Consider the following 21,334-nt stretch of genomic DNA (forward strand, 5'->3'; position numbering starts at 1 on the left):
CATGAAATAACACCAACCGTTTGGCATCAGTTGTATAGGAACCACTCCCAAGAAAAATAACATTTCTCTCACCAAGGAAGAAAAGGGTAGGCGAACCCCTGCCATGAACATACGTTTATGAACACATATATCTTCAGGACCGTCGACTATTCAGGTGGAGCCATATGAAAAATGTAGAGAAACCGACAAGGGAATGTCGTAGTTGTGGTGGAGCACCCTCTCATCCTCCACCGAGAAATAAGATCTTTGCCAACGCGGGAAGTCCAAGTGCAAGGATGAAGGAGACGCTTCACCAACTGGACGCACTCTGGCGGAAGAGCCGCCTGAACGGTGAGTCAGAGGAATCTCCTCTGACTGCTCATCGACGATCTCGTCAACCTGTGCTGGAAGTTTTTAGGAAGACATGATCACTGGAAAAATCAAAATGCACTAAGCTCTCGAAAGATGGATGGAGATTTATGAGGCTTAAGCAATGAAGGTTGACGGCGAAATCTTTATAGAATCGGAAACCTCGGACAAAGCGCAGGGTATTTAATATAGGGGCATCATGAGCCTGCAGTCACGCCTGAACTAAAGAGACTCAAGCCATCTTTCCCTTCAAAAAACGCAACCAAAGGCACCATTCACAAATCGACACCTGTTTCGTCAATTTTCGAACCACGTCTAGAAGAACATGTGGACAAACGACAGCGCATTTACATGGATAGAGACAAAAGATTTGAAAAATCGTAAGATTGCAACAAATCTCGGAATATCCGAAACGTGCAAGTGTTAGGTTCCATAAATGGTTTAGAAGCCAAGAGCAACGGCTACAGGGAACCGAGTAGGGAAAAGCACTTAAATAATTTACCCTCGAGAAACGAACACTATAAGAAGATCGAGAGTTTGAATTCTCTCCTCCCGAAATCTCGGCAGAAGGAATTTGGGGGGTAACTGTTACACATAAACCCATCACTCAAACCCGCAAGTCAAAGGCCCAACAACCCAAGTGTTACACATAAACTCATCACTCGAACCCGCGGGTCAAAGGCCCAACGACCCAAGAAAGCCCGATACATCCAAATGGGCTCTATGAATGCAACCCAGCACAAATCAATGGATACGGCGTCGTCTCTTACACTCTCGAACGGCCAAAAACCGAATATTGTGTCACAATGAATCTCCTACACTTAACATCCAGATGCATCTATCACAATCAGGATACAATTTAGCTATATGGACAACTCACACATAACAAGATCATCGGAACGGTTATGATCATGCTCTTAAAAGACTCCTGATAGATACACGCCATCCTCAGAATCCTATCAATACATGTAACGGCCTCTTGCCAATCATAAAGAGAGGAGACATGAATATTAACTCTACCAGCCGTTACGCCCAAATCCTGGATCCTCCGCTCGGTCATCATGACCACCTCCGCATGATCAACTATAAAAGACCTGAGTCCAAAGGTACAAAGGACGACCACTAAAACATATACTGAGTTTACATACACACTGACTTAAGCATCAGAGGAGGAACCACCGGCCAACACCCGGCACGTCCTCTTAACGCGTGCTCTAGTTTTGCAAGTCTGACAAAAAGTGTGAACAACAAAAGGCGTAGCTCGGATGCTTGGATTCTCTTGAGTTCATCGTACTAGAAACTGCTTCAACATTACTCATTCTTTTCTTCATTTTCTTGCTTTTGCCTTTTTCTTCTATCTACTTCTCTCTGTAGAATGATTGAAGGGGTTGCTCTCACTTTTGCAAAAGAAAGACACAAAAAACCCGCCCCGCACAATTTGAGACCCTGCGGATATTGTTCATTACAGCCGGGTCTCGGGTGTAATTTAAAATACCCACTAGGTGCGGGTTGGGTATAAAAAAACTTCCAAACCAACCCCGATCCGTCCCATGCCCTTATCCACGTCAATTTCTCAATTCTGAGGGATATATCGGTCTTTCAAGGTACCAAACTCGCTCAAGAGTGAAGCATCAATTGCGAGGTTCCTCTCCAAAATTTGCCAGGAAAATCGCTGAGAGAAGATGGACGGGAAACTGGAAGTCTCTCTGGACAAGCTTCCCGTCAAGCGCTTGGACGCCATTGAAGAAAACGGCGCCGAACGCTTCCCTCCGTACGGTTCTTCTTTTCCCTTGCTTAAACACCGGTTGGCTTTAGATAAAATGTAGGAGAAGAAAATATAACCAAAGAACAAAGTTTTGCTTAAAATTCAAAATTTACTTACTCCTTTTTCCTCAGTTTCCTTTGGCTACTCGAGAGAAGGATTAAGCGCATTGTATTCTTGAGCTTTTGTAATTTGTTTGCATGTTTATTTAGTGATTTAGGTTATTAGATTAACCCCAAGGAACGTAGTCGAGTAATGAAGTAGTAGAGTTTTGATAAAATTTCAATTCTTAGTTATTTTCCTCAGTTTTCTCAGCTACCAAACGGAAGGTTTTACATTTTTTGTTTTGTTTTTGTTTTTGTTTTTGTTTTTTGTTTTGTTTTTTTTTTTTTTTTTTTGTATTTTACATAGAGATGTAGATTATGACGAGAAGCGGCTTTCGCTGATTCGGCGAATTGACTTTGCATGGGCGGTGGAGAAAGACGATAAGAAAAAGCAGAAGAAGAGCTCGAAGGAGAGCTCGACGCCGTGGCAATGGCAGAGCATGGTGGAGAATTTGCAGTTGGCTCATCAGGAGCTCTCTGTCATTATAGATCTCATTAACACCGTGAGTAACGCATATAACATTTACAGTCGAATCTAATTTCATATTGCGTTGTGAAGTTTATAGATATTAGAGATAACTGTTAGGTTTCTGATATTGTTTAATTGAAGAAAGAATTTAGGGGTGAACCATTAGATGTAAAGTTCCAATTGCAAACAATCTGGAAACTTTGACATGATCGGCATTCTTTTGTTGCATAGCAACCACGAGATGGGTGAATGCTAATGATTATGATGTTCATCTTAGTCGGTTTTTCAACACCATATCAGTGGTTATTTGCAACTTTAAATTGTGCAGTGATTGCTTACCTGGTCTATCAACCTCGATTAATAACCATGATAACTTTATAAAAACTATAATGAGTAAGGGAACGAAGAAACTTTCCATCCTCAAACCAACTAAATAATCCTTGTCATGAGAAAGCCAAAACCAAGGAAGGATTAAGTTGGGCAGCAAGTCTGCCACACCAATTTCACCCCCAACCCCTCCCCCGCAGGCGCAGGCAAAGTAATAATAAAAATAAATAAAGAAAGAAAAAAGAAGAAGAAAATTACACAGCCATTCAACACACAGGTTCTATAAATAATAAATCACAATATCCACCAGAAACTGGAGATGCTTGTTCAAGATGAACAGAATTATTGGCGAAACTCTAGAGTTTATCCCCACAATTTATTAACATTTCATTCAATTAAAGAAGGTGAAAGGGGGGAAATCCCTGTCACAACGCCTGTGATTCATATCATGCTGTCTTATAATGACATCAAGAGCCATCTCTGTTGGATCAGTTGCTTGCAATTCTAACTTAACTCCATCTAGGTCTGTTTAAATTTCGGTTATAAGTTTGCATAAATCATGATGTTTCTAGTTTAATGTACCAGGACATCGTCATTGAACAGCATGTGGCATTGCTACAAACATAGCTGTTGACAGAGCCCAGTAGATCTTTTATCTGGAAAACTCTAGAAAACTGAAGACTCAATAGAGCCTAAAAAAACTATTTTGCTTTGTTGAACTTATCACTTCTCTTTAGCTCCCTCTGGGGAAAGAGAAATGTTACAAACTTAAAATTCTGTACTGTTGTTTATTTTTGCCCTTCATTGTCCTTGCAACTAAATGGATGGTTGGGATTTTAGATTTTCCAATCAGAGAACCCAGTCAACGCCACAAAGTGAAAAGCTTGAGATAACTCTTTGGATTTATGTTACTTATAAAAAAATAAAATAAATAAAATAAAAAATAAAAAATAAAAAACTTGTTGGCTTATGTTATGGACGCACAAGCATTGTGAGCAATACCCATTGGAAAAAGAATTTACTAATCATCACAGATGAATGTGGACTTGTTTTGTATGTGTAATTTGTTTTTAAATTAATATGTATAGGTGGAAGCTAACGATGCAGTAACAGTGGCCAGTATGACCAGGCCAAAGCCATTGCCAAATGAAATCCTGTCTGACCTTTCTGTATCTGCCTCAACCAAGTTACAATGCTTCCGGGTACTCTCTCTCTGTTTACTTCTAAACTAATGTTTTACTTCCTATCCTTCCAATTCATGTGAATGTTCTGATGTAATTTTGGCCATCGTCACTTATGTAGGATTTGCTAACAGTTGCTCTCCAACGAAATGATGTGTTAATAAATTGCTTGTTCATCTTGATAATGTCTCTGATAGTTGTTGAAAATCTCTTCTTCTTCTTTTTTGTATCCGATGCAGCATCTTGGTAAATATTTTAAGCAGTCTGCCAAAACTTTGGAACAGCAGGTTTCTAGGGAAGCAAGATTTTATGGTGCACTAATCAGGTAGCTTTGTCTCATTTATTTTATTAACTAATTACACTACATTGCTTTAAAATCACACTGCGGGAAAGTTGGAAACACAAGTTGGAGATAACTGGGGTTATAACTACTTTTCCTTGTTTAGCTTGCAGTTATAGGGTTACCACACAAAAAAAGAATTGGTGTTAGAGGCTAGCATTATATGATTTTGAAGTCTTTGAGACTGCATCTCTTTCTCTTTGTGCACACTCACAAAATGATTTATATTGCTATAACATAGTACCACAATAAAAGATCTTTTCTCAACTTACTCATTCCTATAAATGCGTGAAAATGCTTATCCCATTTAAGTTTAGTTCTGCTAAAACATCCCCTGCCTCGTTTCCTGACAAGCGGATAGATTGCAGCAAAACTGGAAAGTTAAACGGCAGCGTGGGGCAGCTTCAGCTCCTGGAAGTGAAGGCTTCACAATTGATCTGTTTGACAATTCGCTGTATGATCCAGTAGCTGTATTCCGTCCATCATCTTTATCTACTGTTCGTGTTGACCATGACTCAGCTGGCATGCTTTCAATAAATTTACCTCCAAATTCATGCCGCTCTCTTCAATTTTGCTTTCTTGGTCGACATTCGGATGATACTCTGAGGGAACCCTATAAAACCAAAACCCATCCCTCAATGGACCATCACTCAAGAGAAAGTGAGAAAGAATCCTTAAGTGATGATGAGTATGTTAAAGAAACACATTTGCTTGTTCGTGAAGTTCACCGAGCAATCTTTGATGAGCAGGTTTTTTCTTTTCCCATACATCTTTTATTTTGTATTTCATTAATATTCTTTTTACTGTTGTTTACCCACTGGTTCTTGTGGTCCAGGTGTTTGATTTGGTCAATCGTGAAGCATTTAACCCATCTTTAGGAGTTAATGTGACTGGTATACGAGAAAATTATTTGCAATTGAGCATAGGTCAAGGAACCTCTGTGTTCATATCACTTACTCCATCTAGTCAAGGAGATCAAATGCTTGAAAATTTAGCCCCCCAGAATTTAGAAAATGCAATTTTACCTTTGGACACGTTGGATGGAGTGAAGTTACCAGAGGAAGAACATGATACCCCTAGGAAAAAGTGGGGATTTCCCAATCGTATTAGCTATGAAATCTACCTGCAACAGGTTTTCCATGAGCATATTTTCATGAGAGCAAAGGATAGACCCGTTTACACTGGTGCACGAGTATCTACACAAGGGGCAAAGGATGGGTCCAGCCTTTTGGGTCATTTCTGCATGTCTCTGGGTCATAGAATATTTTCCAACAAAGTTCTTATGGAGCTGGAAAATGTGGTATGGACCTATTCCTCATTTAACATGTATAAAACAGAATCTTTGATTTTTATATGATTGGACATTTTTCTCAGTAAATTTTAGTTGATATCTGTAGGTTTGCAGGGTCCCTTATCTCCATTTGATATGTAATCCAACTTGGCATTCTAGGACATCCGCATGGACAATCTTCATGAGGGTTCCTCAGTCCATCCTTCATGCAGGCTGCCAAGCCCCTACATCATCCCACGATCATGTGAGAAATGTCATTAAGACAGAGTTCCGGACTAAGGTGGTGGTGAATGATGATTGCATCAACGTAGAAGGGGAAGGTGCTCCTAATGTTGTTGGCCAGTTCAAAGGGAATTCGGGGGAAAGTTCTTCTATGAACAGATATGACTGTGACTTGGCAGATCTTCCTACGATAATTCTGCAACAGGTAAGACTTTTCATGATAAAGTAGGTGCACACATGCATGGACATACCAATGAGTACACGCACGCTTGTCTAATGTATGTAAATAAAGACATATAGGGCCCCTTTCCTAATGCTTTTTAGGATTGCTTTTTGTTTTTTAGCAAAAAAGCAAAAACATTAACAGACAACTAACATACAAAACAATCAAAACTACTTTCACTTTTATGTCACATCTCAACCAAAAAAAAAAAAAAAAACACCTTTTAAAAACATTAGCAAACAAGCCCACAGTGACCATGCAATTATTTTATGGTGTTGAAATAATGTTGTATTTTTGAAACAGGCTGCAAGCCAAGTCATTGGCTGGCTTCATGAGGAAGCTCTTTTGGTGGGAATGAAGGCAAACCGAGACTTCCTATGCTTATCCTTTGAGCTGGAGCAGGGCGAAACACTTAGCCTGGTGGCTCATGTGGACCCAGACGATACTCAAGGATGCATCTCCTGGTGGTTGCTTATGGAGGATGGTTTCGCTGAAGATCGAAAACTTCATTTGGATTCTGATGGTGCATCAGAATTTAGGAAGTTCTTAGGCCATCTTTCCCTGGATGTGTTATATTCAACCCTGATGGATTTGGTGAGCTTGTGCAGTGGAGGTGGTAGCCAATGACCTGACCTAACAATCTTTTCTTTTATTTTTTTTGGAGAAGCTTCTAGTGGCTTTTGTAGGTAGATGTTGCCTGTAATTTCAGCTTTTAATTATTATTATTATTTTTTTTTATCAAATTCAAGGTTAGTAGACAGGTCACAGGTAGGTGATTGAGAAGATAAAAAGATATTTAATTAAATAAATTATTGCATAAGAAGTTATGTTGCTTATTATAGCTGTTTCCTAAGACGATAAGATTAAGAAACAGATATTTGTTGGAACAATTGGTTGTATCATAACTTAGCACAAAGAAGCCAAGTGAAGAATCCTTCTTCGAAATATCAGGACAGGTCACTTTCATTTCAACTAATATCAATTACTAAAACCAATGGGATGCTGAGTTCGTGGGTATTGAAACTGACCTCTACTTCTACATGTTAAACAACTCCCATGCCGCAATTTGTGCATATAAATGGTCCTAGACATGCTTGATTAACGCCATTCAAATACTAAAATTCTTTTCAGACGGAAATATCATATTATATATCATTGGAATAACATCAAATTAGACATGTGTTTTAACGTTGAGGATCGCAACAATTGACTGTCTGAATTGCTGTCCGATTATCTATATAGTACTCAAATTGCTAAGAATCTCGATCTGAGCTTTGAAGGCATGATTAATCCTTCCAATCTCCTCCACGTTATGATAATACTTTTGGTGGGTAACCCAGTATATATCATCCCACCCCTTAAAAAGGCAACATTTCCTTTATTTTTGAAAGCTTGAGCTGAAAGTTATCCAACCCCATTTGAGTGGTGAGCAAGCACAGCTCAAATCCACAGAATGGCGTGCTTGATAAGCACTAATAGCCGTTGCCTCACCCTACCGGCACTCAAAAAGTACAAAAATTTTACAAACACGTAATAAAAATATTATTATTATGATTGTTGTTATTAGAGAAGATTCTAATCCTACATTCTTTGCACGAAAGGAATCGCTTGCACACTTGGCATGTCCAAACCTTTGTAGGCGATGATTGAACATTCTGTCACACAGATCCCTCTCGTCAACCTACAAGCATATACACGCGGACACGCACATACACATACTCCTAACTCCTTGACCAAACGACCATTATACCCTTTTTGGTTTCCTTCTATTACACTTCTTGTTTTCTTATTCCTACTCTTCTACTTGTCTGCATTGATGACTGGAATTGAAGAAGCCCAAGGGATTGCTGTGTGGGAATCGAAGAGATGCTGATATCAGAATGTGGGTTGGAAGAATCAGAAGCATTCACTTTGGAGCGGAGTACGCGAGGGGCTGAACGGGTTTGTTCTGTGGAAATCTCGGTCTCGGTCTTTGATTCTCTGTGTTGAATGTATTCGTGATAAGGGTTTTGCGAAATATCGGATTTTGGATTTGGGTTTTGTTGATTAGCAGGTTTTTTTTTTAATAGTCAATTGTTTTGTTTTTTTTTTGTTTGTTTCAATCAGTATGTGGGTTTTTGATTTGAGGTGATATACGGAAATCAGTGATTAGAGACGTGTGGTTTATTGCACCTTTTATGGTTTGTGCATTCAATTCTCGGAGATTATAGCAGATTTCAAACCTATTTGTTGGTGATGTTGGTTGGGGTTTAAGAGTGATGAAGTGGTACAGATATTTGTTAGATTCTTTTTCGAATTGAATTCATTAGTGGATTGTACTGGAGAGGTTTTGTTGATTATACTGCCGCGAGATTGTTGTTTTACGTGTTGTGAGCTTGGTTATCTTCTACTAGGTTCCTGGAGAATTGTATTCATCTCTTAGTCTGGGGATTGGAGTGATTTTGTTGATTCCGGGGGGAGACTCTTGTGTTGCATGTTGTTTGTTTGGCTGTCATTTGAGTGTCATTATGTCTGGTGGGACGCCGGTTGGTGGCGGATATATGAGGCAGAGGCACAGCCAGGGGTATGCCTCAAGTGGTGATGACCTTGAGGATGACGCATGCTCGAGGTCACGTCCTACATCACCTACAAGTATGAGAAAACGGACGTGGATTGAGATTTTGGAGAATTTCCTTTGGCTTGCTTCGGCAGCTTTCATTATATACTATGGTGATCGGCACTCCAATTTGATATATCTTGTGTGGCATGATGAGCGAATCAGAAGGTAAAAAATTTGCCAATTATTTTTTGATATTTGAATACATATTAATGATTTGTTTATTTGATGGAATTAGTATCTTCTGTTATCGTGTTTATCGAATGTCAATGTTTTATTGCTTGAGAGATATAATATCATCCAGCTGCTTAGTCCTTAATTTTATTGAAGTCATACATATGATTGCACAAAAGTTTATAAATTTCATTGTGGTTTGGTGTGATTCTTTCTCTTAGCTTCCAGATTCATTTGATGCATAATTGACCAATTCTTAGGCCAAGGCAACAAGACTTAATAATTATATAAGCATCTAGAAAGTCATATTTAGATCATAAGGTTCTATTTGGTTATTAAAATGCATTGCATGTTGTTATTTGGGTTGGTTGTGGAGTAGACAGTATTTATCCATAGAAGTCTTCTCTATATCATTATTTCTTCATTTTTTACATATTTCCGAATTTTATATGTAGTAGTGTGCCTCTATTTTGATTTTGAAGTCTACTTTATATCAGAACTATTTGCCATATTATATATGTGGCAAGAAATAACGAGAAATAGGATTTGATAGGTATGAAAAAAAGCAGAATGGACTATTATATTACTGTGTCTGGTAATTTAGTCTCTGCAAAATTGCAATATTCATAATAACCGAGTTATACAACTTTAGACAAGTGCTTCTCAATGATTGAGGGCACTGTTAGCTTTATTCAAAGTGAGGTTTTGACATTGGTAAGGTTACTTAAGCATCTATTTTATGTAAAAATTTGCATACAATTACTTGAATTCATGTTTTCTTGAAGTTATTGTTATGATCAGACAAGAGCAATGTTAACATGTTCAAAACCAAGGACCAACCTCCGAGATTATTGAGGCCTCTCTAAATTTAAAAAATGAGGCACTTTTAGGGTTCATAACAGGCCAAGATGCCTTGTGACTTATTGCTGAAGTTTGTAAATATGCGGTGACAAAAATTATGGATACTCTTAGGGAACTTAAGACTTCAAAATCATTAAGTTCATGTAATTTATGTAGGGTATTTCTTCGCTTGTTATTTTTTTATTTTCCAAACTATGTTCATGCTAGCATCTTTCTTCCCTATTAATTTGAATGATTTTGCAATTTTTATTTGTTTTTTAGAATAAATGGTGGGCTCCTGAGACTTTGATCTCATGCCCTAGTGGTTGAGAGCACAGACATTTCAGATATGTATACTGGATTGAGACGGTATATGTGTGCGTGTGTGCGTTTTGGACAAATGATAGAATAACCTGCAATTGCATAAGTACTCACCCATAATGGGTTGAAGCTTACACCTCTGCCTTTGAAAGGAGAAATACCATTAGGCTATATGGCCATTAGTGGGATAGTATTGTGTAAATAAGAAATCTTGAGAACCAATGATCCAATGGGATGCGAGCACAGACCCTCTTAATAATTGGGTGTAGATATTGTGTGCGTGCGTGCGTGTGTGTTGGACAATGGATAGAGAACTGCATAAGCACCCTCTAATAACAGGTTGAAGCCCAGACCTCTGACTTTGAATAGAGAAGTACCGTCAGGCTATAAGGTCATTTGTAAGACAGTAGTATTTATTCATGAACATGATCAAAAACCAAATTAATGAGCATGGTTCAGCTTTTTTTTTTTTTTTTTTTGGTCTGCAATCTTATATATTATTATTCTCTTGCAGAATGCCTTTGTACCTTGGGATGGTTGGTGTTGGTTTGAATGCTCTCTTCTTCTTTTATTCAAGCATGTCAGTTGGGAGTGTCAGGAGGTTTGATGAGAAATGGGAACTGACAAGTATATCTGCTTTGCCATTTGTTACCCTTCTTGGACTTGTCTCCTTTTGCTTGTAAGAGGAACCATCATGCTTAATATTTTTAAACTTATTGCATGATGTGCTTAAAATTACCCCTGTTTTGCTGAGATTTTCCCTTGTAGGTTCTCTTTTGCTTTATGGCCAATATGGAGTTTCCTGACTCTTCCTCTTCTGGTATAGCTCACATGCTTTTGGGTTTGTAATGCCTTCTTGTGCAATATTTTACATGTTGCAACTGTCTAACTACTCTTCTCATTGCTGCAGTTCACACTGTTTATGGCTTGCATGGTTACATTTCCCTACATTTTGATTGGGAGATTCAGGCCACAAGATGATATTTTACGTACAGATTAGGCCTCCTGGGATGCAAGCGAGAAACAATACTGACATAGATGAAGAGTTGCTAACTCAAATATGGGACGTTGGTAGGCGGGCCTATAGATTGAAGTTTTGACTTCCTTTCTGATTTTGGCCATTTTGGTGCTAATGATGGTAAAGTTGATTGTTTTTTAATCAGTCGGCTTTTATTTTACATATCAACGTTACCTTGATGATTCATACACACTGATGATATAGTCTCGTGTCAATTTCTTTTGTATACCCAGAACTAAAGGTCTCATTGAAATGAAATTAGTTTTCCATTGATTAGATGCCAGTGAGTCATGATATAGTCACATCTTTGGGATAATTATTCATTTGGTACCGAGTCAAATCTTTGTCATCTAATGCCTTTTCTTTTTTCAGAATGCGTCTTCGGAATAGGCGCTTGTGATTTTATTTTTGTTATATAATTCAGTTTTCATCATTTTCTGGTTAATCACTTGATGTTTTTTCTTATCCCTTTGATAAGTTGTTCTACTTGTTAGGGTACTGTAGTTTTACATCATTGTCACCATTGTAGAACTATTTGCCCAAACTTTATAGGCTTAATAACACAACCTGTTAAGATATTTAAAGAGTTTACCCGACTGAATATTGAAGAAATAGAAGGTAAGTATTTCGTGAACTCTTATCAATTACAGCTGCTTGAAGCACTTCAATCTATGCTTTGCGGTTCCTTTCTTCTGGGAAGATTAGCCCATCTGGTATTGCCGTTGTGGATTTGTCTCCGACATGAACACCCATTTCAGCAACTTGTACAGATTTTCCATGGCTGCTTTCAACGATGTGCTCCCCCAAGGCATAGATTGATAGAAGATCATCTCTTAGAAAAATCACCCATGAGTACCACCACTCTTGTCAACTGCATTTCTCAGGTGTCTTTTAAGCCTTGTCTTCTTTGGGGGGACTTAGGTGAAAGATGACCAGGAAAGACATGAAGCAAATAATCAAGAACTTCTCTTTACCATAATATATATAACATCATGGAGTTGATTTGCACTACACAACCACAATCTTCACTCAATACTGCTTTCTATGATTTATATCTTGCTATTCTTCTTGTTTATGTGGTTTACCAATGTAAGTGTGTGCATGAGAAAGTTAATGTGAACCCCACTGCTTGACTTTCTTAATCCTCAAGAGGACCTCAACCATGCCTTGTCCCCTAAGTTGGGATAGACATCTTTCAACATCCCCCATCCTTCAAAAAGGAAAAGTAGCCTAATCATTCTAATCTTAGTGCTCAGAATAATTTGAGAGTTTGCATGAAATTATTGTGACACACTGAATTTCTGATGCTAGAGACTGTTTAAGATGCTGTCTTTTATTAAATATGCAGAGCATCAAGTGACTATGACTAATTACGCCGCAGATTTTAACCGGCTTGTTTATCGCAAAACTCGTGTTTTTGTCGAATCCAGTGTTGAAATGGAAGCCAAAGATTTTGATGACTTCCATGGAAAGAGATAACATTGAATTTAAGCAGCTCTTTGAAGGATGCACATGGCCTTACGTGAGCTAGGGTTCTTAAATTTCTAAATCATGAATAAGTTAAACTGTAATCGACAAACTCAGCCAGCAATGCCATTACATCAATCAATTCCAACTATTTCTTCACCACAAAATCAAAAAGACCCACATTTTCTTCATTTTTCCTGCAGAAAAAAAAAAAAAGAGAGTAAATGATAATATTAATGCTATGATAGAAAAAAGCAAGGCAGGTCAAGCAGTTCAGGTAGAAAGCAATTGTTAGTGAATATAATTGACATAATATTCTACTACCCAATCTGCCTAAAACTTTTGTAACTTGTGGGGAAAAAAAGGTTAAAGAATGGTTAGTGGGTCAATTTCAATTAACCTCAAATGAGTTGTCCTGCTCGGATGTTTTGAATCATTGTTCTGAATGGAAACAAAAAAGAAAATGTGTAAGCATGACATTGATTCTTAAAGATAATATAATAATCAGACAAAAGAGTTTAGACAGATAGGATGACTTTTTGTGGAAGATCAAACGTGATGGATGGGTTCAAATATGTAAAGGGTTTCCAAATCTTGGAAAAATATACCTTAGTTTTTTTTTTTTGGGTGGGTGCCACTTATTTGAAAGATCAACACATTCTAGACTATGAAAATCTTCCCTCATTTAGAGGCCAATTGGAGGCCTTAGAACACCCTTTGTTTTTTAATTTGACTTAAGTGTCGTTGAAAAAACTATAATTTTTTTAAACCAAAATATTTTTTACGATGTCGAAGTTGAAGGAAAATGCCATGTTCACCCAAACACATGCACAGAAAAGGACATGTTTACAGACCTTCCAGATTAGATGGGGATGATTTAATTAAGGGGTGGGAGTTATGATGGTATCCCAAGATGTAGGGCATCGTAGGAGAATATTTGTAGCTCATAATTCCAATTCAACATCTATCAACACGTAATTATTCAATCCAGAAAAAGAGAGTGAACAAAAAAGGAAAAAGAAGAAACTCCATTGGTAAATGGTAATAATAGCATTTCAAAATTTGAACTTAGAAGCCTGCCTTGAGGCTGGCTACTATCCACTTGAAATGATGTTTGTTAATGTGCTTTATGGAATTTTTTTTTTTTTTTTTACGTGATATAATAATTTTGACTGTTTTATGTTTTGAATTGTTTTTTAAAAAAAAAAATAGAAAAAAAAAAAAAAAAATCATATACCCCTTTCAAACTACCACCACATTATTAGTGTCCTCCAAAACTACCAATTGTATTAATGTTTCCCCCTTAAACTACCAAAACAATTTCACTGTCGTAATTTTTTTTTTTATAATTTTTTGAAATTGTTTTTAGTTTTTTTTTTTTTTTTTTTTTTGGTTATAATTTTGAGACTTTAAAAAAAAATTAAAAAAATTAAAAAAAAATTATGAAAGATATTTTTATCATTAGTGGGACATTCACACTGTTCTGGTAATTTAGGGGGATACTGACACAATTGGTAGTTTGAGGACATTGACAATGAAGTGGTAATTTGAGGAGAGGAGTATGTATACTTCAACCTAAAAAATAAAAATTTTAGCAATGAAGAATCAATTAATCGCATGTCAAGCCCTTAATCAAGAGCACCAGCAAGACAAAGAGAAAGAAAAGTTCAAAGTGTTCTGTTGAGAGTTCAGCAAGGGTTCACTCTAATGTTTAACTCATAATTAACTTTAGAGAAAGAAAGTAGTTTAAAGAAGAAATAATGTTTGACTAGAAAATGAGCTTACCTCCAAATAGCTTAGCTTCCTTCTCTTTTAAGGAATGATTTCCCGCACGTTGTTGGTTGAGAGAGACTCAAGGACTAACATACTTTGATTATGTGGCTCCTACTTTCCTGAACACACTTTCATCATTCTCCAATAATAACGGAACGTCAGGCGTAACCCTTCTTTAGGCCATGTGTAATCATTTTTCTAATTGAACTAGGTCCGACCTGCCTAACTGAAATAGGTCCGGCCGACCTAAGCCAAATTGATCTAGAGTTATAGGTTTCATCGTTAATGAAATGACCTCGGTTTATGCCAAAAATAGGCCAGTTTAATAGCCGAAGAAGCCCACCTCCAAGAGGTTTATTATGTGATACACCAAATAGGTGGTAGATATTTTTGGATTAGGATTCAAAGATGCAGTCAAAACAAGGCAAACAATACAATCAAGCACAAGAAATCTACCTAATAAAAGTAACCTGATTAATGGTTAAAATCCCATCATCCACATTCCATGTATAATGCCCCTTCCACTCAAAAAGAACGAAAAAAATACAATGGAGTAAAGAATATATTAAAGTAAGAACATAGATTAGATGGCTTGGGCTATCATAATCTAATCACAGTCAGTAGTCTTTCTTTCATTGGGTTTTTTTTTTCCTGAGCCATCGTAAAAAAGAGTAATGCTAGACAAAAGATTCAAGTCATAAATTTTAGGGGAAACTTCACTAAGGCCCCCTGAACTTCCGGCCGATTTTGCAGACCCCCCCTGAACTTCAAAAACTCTCATTTTGGACCCTTAAACTTCTATTTTCTCTCACTTTGGACCCTTTTAACTTTTTATACCCATTTTACCCTCGACTAAAACTACGCCGTTTTGGACTTAAACAAAACTGCGTCGTTTTTACTCCAAAACTACACCGTTTTGAGCTTCAGAACTACATCACCACCCAACCCAAAACGACGTTGTTTTGGTCATTAATATTAAAAAAATAATAATAAATTAAATAAATTAAAAAAAATAATTTAAAAAAAAAAAAGAAAAAAAAAAAAGAAATCGGGGGTGACTTCAGCCACCCCCTTGGCCAAAATGGGGTGGCCGGACCACCCCATTTTTGGCCAAGGGGGTCGCTCAGCCACCCCTGGCTGGTCTGGGGGTGGCCGGACCACCCCCTTGGCCATGGGGGTGGTCCGGCCACCCCCAAAAGGCCGAAAAAAAAAACGCGGGGGGGGGGGGGGGGGGATCGTGGGGGTGGCCGGACCACCCCCAAGGGGCTGGGGGTGGTTTCGGCCACCCCATACGGCCGGTATGGGGTGGCCGAAACCACCCCAGCCCCTTGGGGGTGGTCCGGCCACCCCCAAAGCACCCCGATCCCCTTTTCTTTTTTTTTCTTTTTTGGGCCACGGGGGTGGCCGAACCACCCCCTTGGCCATGGGGGTGGTCGAACCACCCCCAGATCGGCCAGGGGGTGGCTGGAGCCACCCCCTTGGCCAAAAATGGGGTGGTCCGGCCACCCCATTTTGGCCAAGGGGGTGGCTTCAGATTTCTTTTTTTTTTTTTTTTTTTTCTTTTTTTAATTTATTTATTTTGCTTTTCTTTTTTAAAAAATAAAAAATAAAAAAAGTTAATGCATAAAACGACGTCGTTTTTGGCTGGGTAGGTGTTGTAATTTTAGGACACAAAACGACGTAGTTTTGGGGAAGGGTAAAATGGGTATAAAACATCCAAAACGACGTAGTTTAATGTTAAAAGGGTCCAAAGTGAGAGAAAATAGAAGTTTAAGGGTCCAAAATGAGAGTTTTTGAAGTTCAGGGGGGGTCTGCAAAATCGGCCGGAAGTTCAGGGGGCCTTAGTGAAGTTTCCCCTAAATTTTAAAATTATCATTAGATCAAAATTTAATAATTATTTATAACAAATCTAAGGTGCTTTTAAAAGTCACGTTAATTTTAAGAAGATGTAAAGAAAACATGAGTCTTCTTCCATCTAACATTACTCATAAAAAAAGAGATCTATCGTCCTCAAGAGGTAGCTCAATCGGCTATGGACTACGCCTAATGAAGCAGAGGTCACTAGTTCAAATTCCTCCTCCCCTTTCCCTTGTGTGAACATGTCAAAAAAAAAAAAAAATCCATCATCTACTCAAATAGGTAAGTTTAGATCTCTCATATTATCTGTATAAATTATTAAAAATTCGAACAAATAATTATTAAATAAGAATCCATAATTACTGAAAATCACAATCCATGCAAGCTTATTTCCTTTTGTATACATAATTTTGGGGTAATTACATTTTCCTCCCATCAACTACAACGCATTGTCACTTTCCCACCATAAACTGACAATCCGACTAACTGACCCCATCAAACTACCATTTTGTGCCCAAAACTCCTTTCTGTCAATCAAAGACGTTAACTCAGACAGTTAACCCATCACTTTTCCACCATAAACTACAACGCATTGTCACTTTGCCCCTTTGAACTACAACGTGTTGTCACTTTGCCCTATGAACTACAACACATTGTCACTTTTACTGTCTAAGTTAACGTCTTTAACTGACGAAATGAGAGTTTTGAGCACAAAGTGGTAGTTTTATAGGGTCAGACAATAAAATTGTTAGTTTATGGGATAAAGTGACAATGCATTGTAGCTAATGAAAAAAAGGTAATTACCCATGTATTTCTTTTTGGTTTCCTGAGGCAGAGTAGAGCAGAGATCATCTTACTACCGAAGGCAAGGGCCCATTTTGATCATCAGCAAAAGATGAGAGAGGGCCCAACTGACAGAGTTACCAAAATACCCTTTGTGGAGTAGGAACTGTGAGAGGAGATGAGGTGGGTCAACACGTACAAGAAAATCTTTTATGATTAAGAGCATCTGGTGGGGCCACCTAAAAATATTTTTTAATTTCTTGAATCTTTGTCTATATTTCTTTAAAAAATAGCAACAGAAGAAAAAGAAAAGGCATCACTTCTCCCCATTTTAAAGAGTTTTGACCCTCGTTTTTCCTTCTCTCTCTCTCTCTCTCTCTCTCAGACAAGAGCTATCTTCCAATTTGAAGTGCGAATTTTTCTTCTTTATTCTTCTCCTGAAAAACAACCACCAAAATGTCATCATTCAAAGCCCCCTCTTTCTCTCTTCCTTTAATGGTTTAGGTTTGCCTTTTTCTCTCTCTCTCTTCTTGAACACACTCTTGTGCTTGGTAGGTTGTGCCGTTGAGGTGATGGGCCCGAAACTCCACTGAAGATTTTAATGGTGAGAGGGGTCTCTATCCATCTCTCAGTGCTCCCTTTGCCCCCATTTTCCCGCTGTCCCGCATTTGGGTTTCTTGGGGTTTTCTCTAAAAAAAATAGAACAACTTGGGCTTTCTGATTTCTCTGCCTGAAGGCCATTGGAGCTGACTTTCTGAGGTTTTGGCACATGGGTTTTTTATTTTGGTCATGGGTTTTGGAGATAATGTGGTAATGATTTTGGGGGTTGTGTTTTGGTCAACTTCGGTTGACTTTGGCTTATGGGTATTGCTTCTTCAATGTGTTTAGCTTGTGATCCTGAGGTTGGTTTTGAGCTGCCTGGGAGGTTTCTTGAGATGGGTGTTTAATTCTGGAGGTGGGTTTTGGAAGATTAAGAGGAAACTTAACTGAATAATCAAAAAGTGATTTATGTTTGTGTTTTGAAGGCGAATTTTGGACCTCGAGTGACATTGATTGGTAGGTTTTGTGATGAATCGTGCATTTGTTACATCTATGTGTTTCGTGTGGGAGATGATGATGATTGAGAGATAAGTACTTGATTTGGGAGGTGGGCTTTTGATAAATCTGGTATTGGCAAGTCCTTCAACGAAGAGAAATGGACAGAGTGATTCAACCTCCTCTGGTAATTCGCTCATCTGCCTTTACTGCTAAATTTCTGCTTTATTTTACATCTAATGTCATTCTTTTGTTTTTTGGTGATGGAATCCAATGCTATCTTGGGTATCCTGTGTATAGTTCTTACTCTTTGAAACTGCTCTGTTCTCATGCCTGTGTCTAAGTTTGTGTTTCTTGGTTGTTCCTGTTGTTGAGTTTTGTTCTAATTGAATTCTGATTTGACTGGTCAGGTGCTTAAAAAATCTATAATGAGTAATGAGACTACTCCGATCTTCAAATTGTTTTTCAGAAATTGGAAAATGCACTCTTTTATGAACGGAGTTACTTGCTGTACAATAATTATGCTAGTATTTATTCTCTTGTCCGCCGATCCTTGGCTAAAATATCGCTAAAAGAGTTTGATAAAGATAATTAGATAAGGTATTTCAGCTGCACTTCTTGAATCCAGGAAATAATGTTGTTTGTTACTTTAGATGATGATACTTGGGAATGCTTGTGATCATCCAAGTCAAATTGCTTTCTTTGGCAAGGAAAATGATATATAAATGGTTCAATAGATTGATTCTAAATGCATCACGAGAGTCCTTAATACTTGGTCATCCATAACCCCTCGTGGCTTTGCCTGGGGCATAAAAAGTTAAAAAAAAAAAAATTGCTTTCTTGTCCAGGATTATTTAAGTCGGCAGGTCTTGAAGTTGAAAACTCAAGCAAAAAAGTAAAGCCACACGATTGATGGAGTCCTTTCACCCCAGTTATGACATTAAAGACAAGATTCCTAGTGTTGGAATCAGTGCACATCTTTGCTAAGTTCAAAAGTTATGCATTATTCCAAATTCTTCTCATGCTGCCCCGTTTTGTGGTTAGGGAATAACTTTCTATTTCAATGGATGAGGTTACTAATCTAGTCCTTTAACTTTGAGGCTTGAGTTTCTTATGTTGCGTCATGAGATTCCTGACAGTGACAGTCGTTACCTTGTTACAAGCCTCATTACATAATTTTTTAATTGTGGAAGAAAAAAAACTCGTTCATAAGCCTTAAATGTCTTTCAAATGCTGATCTAGGCTCCAGGCTGTGATTTATCGTATTGTAATATTTATCTCATTAATCATGTTAGTCTTATATGCAAAAATTTGCATATAGTTTGATCTTTGCAAAGAAGTTGTTTGTTTTTTCCCAAAAAGTAAGGAAAAAGAAAAGTTGCTCCCATTTAAGCATTTCTATGCAAAAGTAAAAATGTTCATAAGAGATAAAACTGCAAATATTAGCAATGTTATGCGAAATATATTGTATTCTAAATTTTATCTTTTGTACTACTGCAATCCAACTAGGAGATTAGGAGCCTGCTGACATTAGTTGATCATCTTGTTCTTTATCAGAAGACAAAGTCACACACTGATACACCAAGTTTTTATAGTTTTCTTTAATGCAGACACCAAGATAACATATTATGTAAGTTGAGTTCCCTAATATCGTAGAGATGAAGTAGTTATGAGAATGTTAATTATTGTCCACATGGATTTTTGCAGGTTGATACAACAGCATGTTTATGTAGGGTAGATGCAGGCCTCAAAACTGTTGCCGGTGCCAAAAGATTTGTTCCTGGATCAAAACTCTGTCTTCAGCCTGACATTAAACCATCCATTCACCCAACAAGGTGCAAACCATCACGTGGTGACAGGAGCAGAAACCAATCCCCTCTGCTTCCAGGACTTCCTGATGATCTTGCTATTGCTTGTCTAATCCGGGTCCCCAGGGCTGAGCATCGCAAACTTAGGCTGGTCTGTAAAAGATGGTATCGTCTTTTGGCCGGCAACTTCTTTTACTCACTCCGCAAGAGCCTTGGTATCGCGGAAGAATGGATATATGTCATCAAAAGAGACCGAGATGGGAAAATATCATGGCATGCCTTTGATCCTACATATCAGCTGTGGCAGCCCCTCCCTCCTGTTCCCAAGGAATATTCTGAAGCCCTTGGGTTTGGTTGTGCTGTTCTTAGTGGCTGTCACCTCTATCTGTTTGGTGGCAAAGACCCGATGAAGGGATCAATGAGGCGAGTAATTTTTTATAGTGCCCGCACTAATAAATGGCACCGTGCCCCTGACATGCTTCGTCGGCGACATTTTTTTGGTTCTTGTGTCATAAACAACTGCTTGTACGTGGCGGGTGGAGAGAATGAGGGTGTGCACCGATCCTTGAGATCAGCTGAAGTCTATGATCCAAACAAGAACCGGTGGTCCTTTATTTCGGACATGAGCACCGCAATGGTTCCCTTCATTGGGGTTGTCTATGAGGGCAAGTGGTACTTGAAGGGGCTTGGGTCTCATCGGCAGGTTCTAAGCGAGGTCTACCAACCAGAAACAGACAGCTGGTACCCGGTCTATGACGGAATGGTTGCAGGTTGGAGGAACCCAAGTACTTCCCTAAATGGGCACCTTTATGCCTCGGACTGCAAGGATGGGTGCAAACTTAGGGTTTATGATGAAGTGAGTGATTCCTGGAGCAAGCATATTGACAGTAAAATGCATTTGGGGAATTCTCAGGCTTTGGAGGCAGCTGCTCTTCTTCCCCTGAATGGAAAACTGTGTATCATCAGAAACAATATGAGCATTTCTCTGGTTGACGTTTTGAAATCTGAAGATGTAAGGGGCCCTACAGCTGAACATTTATGGGAAACTATAGCAGGGAAAGGACAGTTCAAGACTCTGGTCACAAATCTCTTGTCCAGCCTTGCTGGCAGGAGCCGCCTGAAGAGTCACATTGTTCATTGCCAGGTTCTTCAAGCTTGAAGCTAGAGGCTGTATATCAGAAGTAAAGGTGGGTCAGAACTTTTTAGTGTCCCTTTTTTGCATTTCATGGGCTATATAACATGCATATTGTAAAGCTGAAACCTTTGCCTGATTCGTCGTGTTGGTGATGCACATAAATCTGTCGTAGGTTCATCATATTCAAAGTAGAGATCATGTTTACCGTGAGGGATGCTAGATGGATGAGGATGTTTGTTTTGCTAGACTTTCCTAGTTTT

At 38.3% G+C, this 21,334-nt stretch overlaps 3 protein-coding genes across 3 annotated transcripts; all 3 read left to right on the forward strand.

Moving 5' to 3' along the window:
• The first annotated feature begins 1,953 nt into the window (after positions 1 to 1,953).
• Positions 1,954 to 7,103, forward strand: LOC132165360 (RNA polymerase II transcription mediator). Its single transcript, XM_059575883.2, has 8 exons — positions 1,954 to 2,119; positions 2,522 to 2,717; positions 4,099 to 4,212; positions 4,431 to 4,516; positions 4,893 to 5,280; positions 5,367 to 5,831; positions 5,929 to 6,249; positions 6,571 to 7,103. Exons 1-8 carry the CDS (start codon positions 2,031 to 2,033, stop codon positions 6,892 to 6,894), a joined length of 1,983 nt encoding a protein of 660 aa, XP_059431866.2. The 5' UTR covers positions 1,954 to 2,030; the 3' UTR covers positions 6,895 to 7,103.
• Positions 7,104 to 7,878: 775 nt separating this feature from the next.
• On the forward strand, positions 7,879 to 11,492 carry LOC132165359 (testis- and ovary-specific PAZ domain protein). Its single transcript, XM_059575882.2, has 4 exons — positions 7,879 to 9,031; positions 10,713 to 10,877; positions 10,967 to 11,018; positions 11,109 to 11,492. The coding sequence occupies exons 1-4, from the start codon at positions 8,775 to 8,777 to the stop codon at positions 11,196 to 11,198; spliced, it is 564 nt and encodes a 187-aa protein (XP_059431865.1). The 5' UTR covers positions 7,879 to 8,774; the 3' UTR covers positions 11,199 to 11,492.
• A 5,929-nt stretch (positions 11,493 to 17,421) lies between these two features.
• LOC132165358 (F-box/kelch-repeat protein At1g55270) lies at positions 17,422 to 21,321 on the forward strand. The gene is made up of 2 exons (XM_059575880.2): positions 17,422 to 18,318; positions 19,839 to 21,321. Exons 1-2 carry the CDS (start codon positions 18,292 to 18,294, stop codon positions 21,096 to 21,098), a joined length of 1,287 nt encoding a protein of 428 aa, XP_059431863.1. The 5' UTR covers positions 17,422 to 18,291; the 3' UTR covers positions 21,099 to 21,321.
• Positions 21,322 to 21,334: the final 13 nt, after the last annotated feature.

The sequence above is a fragment of the Corylus avellana genome, chromosome 11 (genome assembly GCF_965113065.1).
Source record: "Corylus avellana chromosome 11, dhCorAvel1.hap1.2, whole genome shotgun sequence".
Taxonomy (NCBI): Eukaryota; Viridiplantae; Streptophyta; class Magnoliopsida; order Fagales; family Betulaceae; genus Corylus; species Corylus avellana.

What these genes read in the sequence shown, in the direction of transcription:
- LOC132165359 (XM_059575882.2), top strand. Translation starts at nt 8,775, where the DNA reads ATGTCTGGTGGGACGCCGGTTGGTGGCGGATATATGAGGCAGAGGCAC. An exon ending in CATGATGAGCGAATCAGAAG is followed by an intron (nt 9,032 to 10,712) that starts GTAAAAAATTTG and finishes ATTCTCTTGCAG; the next exon opens with AATGCCTTTGTACCTTGGGA. An exon ending in GGACTTGTCTCCTTTTGCTT is followed by an intron (nt 10,878 to 10,966) that starts GTAAGAGGAACC and finishes TTTCCCTTGTAG; the next exon opens with GTTCTCTTTTGCTTTATGGC.
- LOC132165360 (XM_059575883.2), top strand. Translation starts at nt 2,031, where the DNA reads ATGGACGGGAAACTGGAAGTCTCTCTGGACAAGCTTCCCGTCAAGCGC. An exon ending in GGCGCCGAACGCTTCCCTCC is followed by an intron (nt 2,120 to 2,521) that starts GTACGGTTCTTC and finishes TATTTTACATAG; the next exon opens with AGATGTAGATTATGACGAGA. An exon ending in TTTTATGGTGCACTAATCAG is followed by an intron (nt 4,517 to 4,892) that starts GTAGCTTTGTCT and finishes ACAAGCGGATAG; the next exon opens with ATTGCAGCAAAACTGGAAAG.
- LOC132165358 (XM_059575880.2), top strand. Translation starts at nt 18,292, where the DNA reads ATGGACAGAGTGATTCAACCTCCTCTG. An exon ending in GAGTGATTCAACCTCCTCTG is followed by an intron (nt 18,319 to 19,838) that starts GTAATTCGCTCA and finishes GGATTTTTGCAG; the next exon opens with GTTGATACAACAGCATGTTT.